The sequence below is a fragment of the Peromyscus leucopus genome, chromosome 4 (assembly GCF_004664715.2).
Source record: "Peromyscus leucopus breed LL Stock chromosome 4, UCI_PerLeu_2.1, whole genome shotgun sequence".
Lineage (NCBI taxonomy): Eukaryota > Metazoa > Chordata > Mammalia > Rodentia > Cricetidae > Peromyscus > Peromyscus leucopus.
Genome location: NC_051066.1, coordinates 64336622 through 64342780, shown reverse-complemented (window position 1 = coordinate 64342780; position 6159 = coordinate 64336622). Strand labels below are relative to the sequence as shown.

The window sequence follows — 6159 nt, the reverse complement described above, 5'->3', positions numbered from 1 at the left end:
AGCCCAGTCTCAATGGATATATCTACAAAATACTCCCACAATTAAGTCTCAGGCATCATTGCAAAAGAGGAGGGGGGGAGATTGTGAGAGCCAGAGAGTATCAAGGAATTTTCTGTAAGGTTGTGTCTCCTAATAACATCATAAACTACATGCATAAAGTTTCATCAACATGATTGTGAAATATGAGGTAAATGAGTATAAATCAATAGACATGCCAAATACAGTGGTGAGAGCACCAGAAAGGATCTCTATGACACCTATCTCAGACAAGACATCAGTATCCCAAAGTAGAGCAAAAATTGCCAAATTATATAATTTTCTAATTTGCACCAACAACAATATTAATAGTAGCCATTATGCCTAGGAGCATGAAGGACAAAATAAGTTCCATTTACCTAAAATGGAAAGACTTGTAATTGATTCATTCATATACAAAGTCCCCATGGCTAAGTGTCTTATCTCTTTGTGGCTTGCAATTTTTGATGGCCACTCCCCATCTTGCTATCTTGCTGTGTTGCTCACATTTATTCTGTAGAAAGAACAAGATTGAGTAAAAGGACTCCACCAGAAGAGATTTCATTTTCCTTCAAACAGTTTTTCTTGGATCCATACTTTCTTCATAGCATTCTTCATGTCTGTATTCCTCAGTGTGTAGATGAGAGGGTTGAACAAAGGGGCAATCATGGTGTAAAATAGAGCAAATACCTTGTCATTCCCAACAGTATCACCCATTGGGACATAGGTAAAGATGAGTGGCAGGAAGAACATGAACACAACTGTGATATGTGAGCCACAAGTAGAAAGGGCTTTGTGGAGGCCCTTGGATGAGTGGGTCCTCAATGTGGACAAAATGATGATGTAAGAAATGACCAAGGCAACAAAGGTCAAAATGGACAGCACCCCTGTGGTGGTAATGATTATGATAATAAGGAGTCTTGTGTCAGTGCAGACCAGTTTCAGCAGGGGGAATATGTCACAAAAGTAGTGGTCTATCTCATTGGCACCACAGAAGGGAAGTCTGATAACAATCAGTACATGCACAAGTGAGTGTATAAAAGCACCAATAACTGAAACTATCACAAGAATATAACACACTGGTCTGTTCATGGTGATCATGTAGTAAAGGAGTCTACAAATGGCTACATAACGATCATAGGCCATAACCACCAAGATAAATATCTCAGTGGCACCAAAGAAGTGGGCATAAAACATCTGGGCTATGCAGCCATTGTAGGATATAGTGTTACACTGTACCAATAAGTCTATAATCAATTTAGGGGCCACTGTGGAAGTGAAACATACATCCATGAAGGACAGGTAGCTGAGAAAAAAATACATTGGATACTCACGAAGGTTGCTGCCCCTGATGGTGAGAAGAACCACCAGGTTTCCGAAGAGAATTGCAAGATAACAAAATGAGAACAGAACAGAACACATTGTCTTGACCTCCTCATTATGGAAAAGTCCCAGTAAGATAAACTCTGTGATGTTCCCATACCCCATTGCTTCTATGAGCTTGATTATTTAGAGGGAAAGAAGGCTGTGCCTGAAGCACTGGTCTTTCAAGGGCTTTGTTTCATTTTCAAAGTCATTTTTTAATCAGTAAGTATATGCATTGAGTGTTTAGGACAATTCAATTGTAAATCTGTTACTATGGATAGAATAATAATTAAGATACATAGAAGGCTTGAAAGTATATTATAGTTCATGAGAACAAATACACACAGTGATACTGTAAATAATAAATTAATGGTAGCTGTTGGAGATATTCCAAAACTTTACATACATTTAGTAGGAAGAACAAGGTAGATGTTTTAAAAATTATATACATACTTGAAGTTCAAAATCAAGATGCAAGTTCACTATAGTACTTTAAGAATAAATTTTTATATTATAGGTGTATATGTTAACAGCCATTGAATTATCCAATTTTATTCAAAAGTGAGTAGGTTATCGTTATTCTAAGCCCTTCATAATGACTAAAACTACTGATTTCCAAAAGTTTGTGCTAGCACCCTACTTCAGATGATTCATGATGTCACATTATTGAACCACTTCACAGAAATCTCAGGAGTGCCTTTGAAACTTATCATAATATAAGTAATAAAGGCAATAAACAACACAAGCAAAATTTTAGAGAAGAAGGTAGATTTCTGCCCAGGTTCCAGAATGACTATGATGTCCTAGATTTCACCTAATTTCCAAGTTGATTTTCAAGTCTGTTCTGGAGGTTCTTGTTGTTGTCATCTAGGATCACCTTGGATGTTAGCACCTGCAGGGACACAAAGTGTATCTATTGGAATGTCGTCACATCACCTATTTCAACAACTTGAGATTCTAAATTAAACCACGTTTTCACTTTACCAGACACTCTGTATGTGCATAGTGACAAACCTTAACATATGTCAGTGAAAAAAGAGAAACTATAAAATATTTTCCTCATTTTTTTTTATTTTCTATACCTATAGTAACCTGACCTAAAATATGTTACATAGATGCTCAATTCAATACAGTCTTATAAAAGTAAATCAATCATCCTTATACAAGAATGAAAATATTACTATACTACAAAGAATTAGAACAGCAAGAAATCAATGCCCTTTGCACGTATGACTCCTGAGGTAAAGCTTCAGGAAAGGTACATTTTATACAAAAAAAAAAGAGATTATGAAAAGATTTTATAGATTGACTCAAATTCCACCCATTGATCTCAGGTTAACACATTCTTGCATAATTATCCCCCCAAACTCTGAAAGTGTCACATGAAAAAAGGTCCACTTACAAATCTAAATCAGGGAAATGCAAATTAAGCAACAATATAATATTACTCTGATTTGTCAGTATTATGCGCATAAAACTTAAAATATTTTAAGACAACATTTAATGATGGATTAGGGAATAAGTATTTACCCTGCTAAAAGAACTCCACTAAGGATTCCAAAGAATAGTCATTGCAACCTAGTGAAAATTTGAAAATTGGAAAAGGTTTAAATATATAGTAGTAACAAAGCAGAAATAGAGTATGGTGCTTTTTTTTTTTAACATTGGAGTACAAAGCAGAAGCTTCAATACTTAACTGGATCTGCATGACAGTAAGGAGAACCACATACTGTAGGCATAAAACATAAGCAGTTAAAAAGTTGGCCTAAATGTAATGAGCATGTGCAAGAAGTCACACCCAACTAATTTCTATGAGTACCTGAGTGCTTATAAACAAATTAAGAAAGGTGTGGAATGGCATGATTACATTTGAGGAATAAAGAAGATGATGATCAAAAGATATTATAATCAAACTAGATGTTGATTTCCTTACCAAAGATATTTCCTTACTTCTTTAATTAAAAACATATGTCCATTATTTTAATATGGCTTTGGAAGAATTCATTATATATCAGATGGAATTTAAATCAATAAAGTAGAAATTATAATCTCTCATTAAAATTCTGCAAAAACTTGAAGGCCCTTTTCTTTATTATTTAACACTTCGTTTCCTCCTTTAATAAGGTAATGAAGTTGTAGAAGCATTAGAATTCTAAGCATTCAGATCCACAAATTGTCACACATGATGTAAATATAAGTAAATACACTCTTGTCCCACACACAGACAGCCAAAGAAATAGTCCACAGAAGAAAACAAGGAACACATTAGGTGAGCACCTGCATTTACACATATATCCTTAATTCTATATTTGCTCTCAGAGTGAAGAAAACTAAATACCCTTGTTCTTTAAAGTCAGTAGGATTTGACTAAAATTCATGAACTCTGAGATCTAAAGTTGATATTGTGGATGTAAAATGTAATGGAAAGGGAGAAGTTACTCAACGTCAGATTTCCACAATGTGTTGGATTTCTTTTCTCTTTCATAAATTATTCTCTTTAGAAATAGGCTTTGCCAATTATCTCTTAAGATGCAATTGAAATCTTTCGTTGTGTCCACAAGGAAGGCAGTCCATCACCGTTATTATACTGGTTAAATTGTATGAAATTAGGTTTGGTCATCTCTTAATCAGTGCCTATCTTACATAACTCTGACCTTTGATTTTTCTCATGTAAAATGATATTATCTAATATTTTACACCACAGGGGATTCTTGTTAAAAACAAAAATATCCACATTAAACAAGTAAGTGTAGACATAGATCGCTACTATGTTGTAAGAACAAACTAAAGATTAGGCATTTTGTTATTATTTTCTTTTCATGAAACTGCATCTTCTTTAATTGGCTGATTTCTAAAAGGACAAAAATTCTGAAAATTTCTGAGGCATTTGTGAGACAAGGAAAGCCCTAAGGATATATTTTCTTCAGTGATTTTAATGCTTCCCCAAATACGGATTTCTATAGAAACGGTAAGCTATTTTCACCACTACTTTTCTGGTAAAAGTCTTATATTAATAAAAATACAGAGAACATAACAAGATCTGACATCATGGATAAAGTGATCAAAATCAGTTAAAAAAAATTCTCAAGAAATCCTAATATAATGCCTGCAAAAGAAAATCCCCTTTACAAAGTGGAATAATCAGACAATACTTGCAGAAGATAACAATTCTCTTTCTGTATTAAGATGTTTTTTATTAGATTATTTAAAGATTTGTGGGATTTATTATATATTTGTTTATTGTTCTTTTATTTCATTACTTATACTATTTTTAAATGTTTTAGTTTATCATCACTTTTTTATCCCAGTAATTAAAAGCATATTCTCACTTCCTTCCACAGACTACCCCACCAGCCTTTAACAGTCCCAAATTTAAAATTAAGACTTAATAAAGTATTCCTGTGACTGGTTTTCTATTGTAATACATTGTCTAAAATATTCTAGAAAACTATTAAAATATGAAGTTAGGATACAAATGAAAAGAATTTAAGATTATCCAAAATAGTTACCAAGCAGCTAAATTCAGAATACATAGTTCATCAAAATTACAATTATCCTGGAAAACAATTAAATAAAAATATATTAATCTATGATTTTATTTAGACTCAGTGTTTTTAAAAAAGCAAAGGAAAGAATAAAGAATGAAATAAGAAAGTAAAATAGCAAAGCTTTCATTTTTGATGTTGGCCAATTCCTGTCAGCATTTGAAATAATATCTATAATTCATAAATTCATGACAATAATTTTAAAAACATATTCTAACATGCAATAACAAGTAGATATTTCAAGAGGTAAAAATGAAGTAATATAATTCACATGCTTTGTGTACTGCTGTCAAATTGTAGTTAAAATCAATGGTGTCACTAAAACTTACTCTGTGAGTACTAGGAATAAGAATGAGAGGACATCAGATTCCTTTGAAAAATTTGAAATGCATCTGGGCTCTCTGCCCTTGTCTTCCTCTGTTGTGGTGATGAAATTCCAAGCCCAGCCCTGCAGGGCTCAAAGCTTTTCGAGAAGCTGCAGTTCAGTAAAGGAGAATTTAAGGGCACTGGAGGGACTTGGATGCAACCCCACAGACAATGCCCTAGGAAATTCCTGAAGCAATCTGTCAAAAATAAACTCATATGATTTTAACTACCTGTGTTTAGCTTTTCAGCTTTACCTTTAAAAATACTTGATATTGTTTAGATATATGTTGCACCATACCACATGATTTATGTTAAGTGGAAAAAAAGCATTCTAAAAAACTTGCCACTATCTACACTGTAAAAAAATCTTCATATGTTCATTGCATGTTGAATATATTGATAACAATAAAGCTTGAAATCTATTAATAATAGGCAAATTTGCCCTTTTCTTAACAGAATTAAGGTCAAACTTAGATGCATCCATTTCAAATTTCTCATAAGATGCACCTCTTATAACATCATTCCATGTTTCAAGTTATCAGGTTTGCAATATCTATTTTATTTCAGATCACATGATTCATTTTTCCATGTGATATATTTTATTTTATCTCATTTAACACTATTGTTTTCTTGAATTTTTATTTTTAGTCATATCTTTTATTGTTTGAGATTATAATTACATCATTTCCCCTTTCCCTTTCCTCTCCCCAAACCCTCACATACGCCCATTCTTGTTCTCTTTCAAGTTCTGGTTTCTTTTTTTTTTTTTTTTTTAATTCTCTTATACAATGTATCCTGAATACAGCTTCCCTACCATCCACTCCTCCCAGTCCCTCCACCTTCCTTTTCCCCCACATCCACTCCCCCA

General features: G+C 33.1%; 1 protein-coding gene across 1 annotated transcript; it reads right to left on the bottom strand.

Moving 5' to 3' along the window:
* Positions 1-576: 576 nt before the first annotated feature.
* LOC114683670 (olfactory receptor 4P4-like) lies at positions 577-1503 on the bottom strand. Its single transcript, XM_028857982.1, has one exon. It carries the CDS (start codon positions 1501-1503, stop codon positions 577-579), a length of 927 nt encoding a protein of 308 aa, XP_028713815.1.
* Positions 1504-6159: the final 4656 nt, after the last annotated feature.

Bases quoted from the DNA above. Each gene is read 5' to 3' on its own strand.
- LOC114683670 (XM_028857982.1), bottom strand. From the start codon at position 1,503: ATGGGGTATGGGAACATCACAGAGTTTATCTTACTGGGACTTTTCCAT.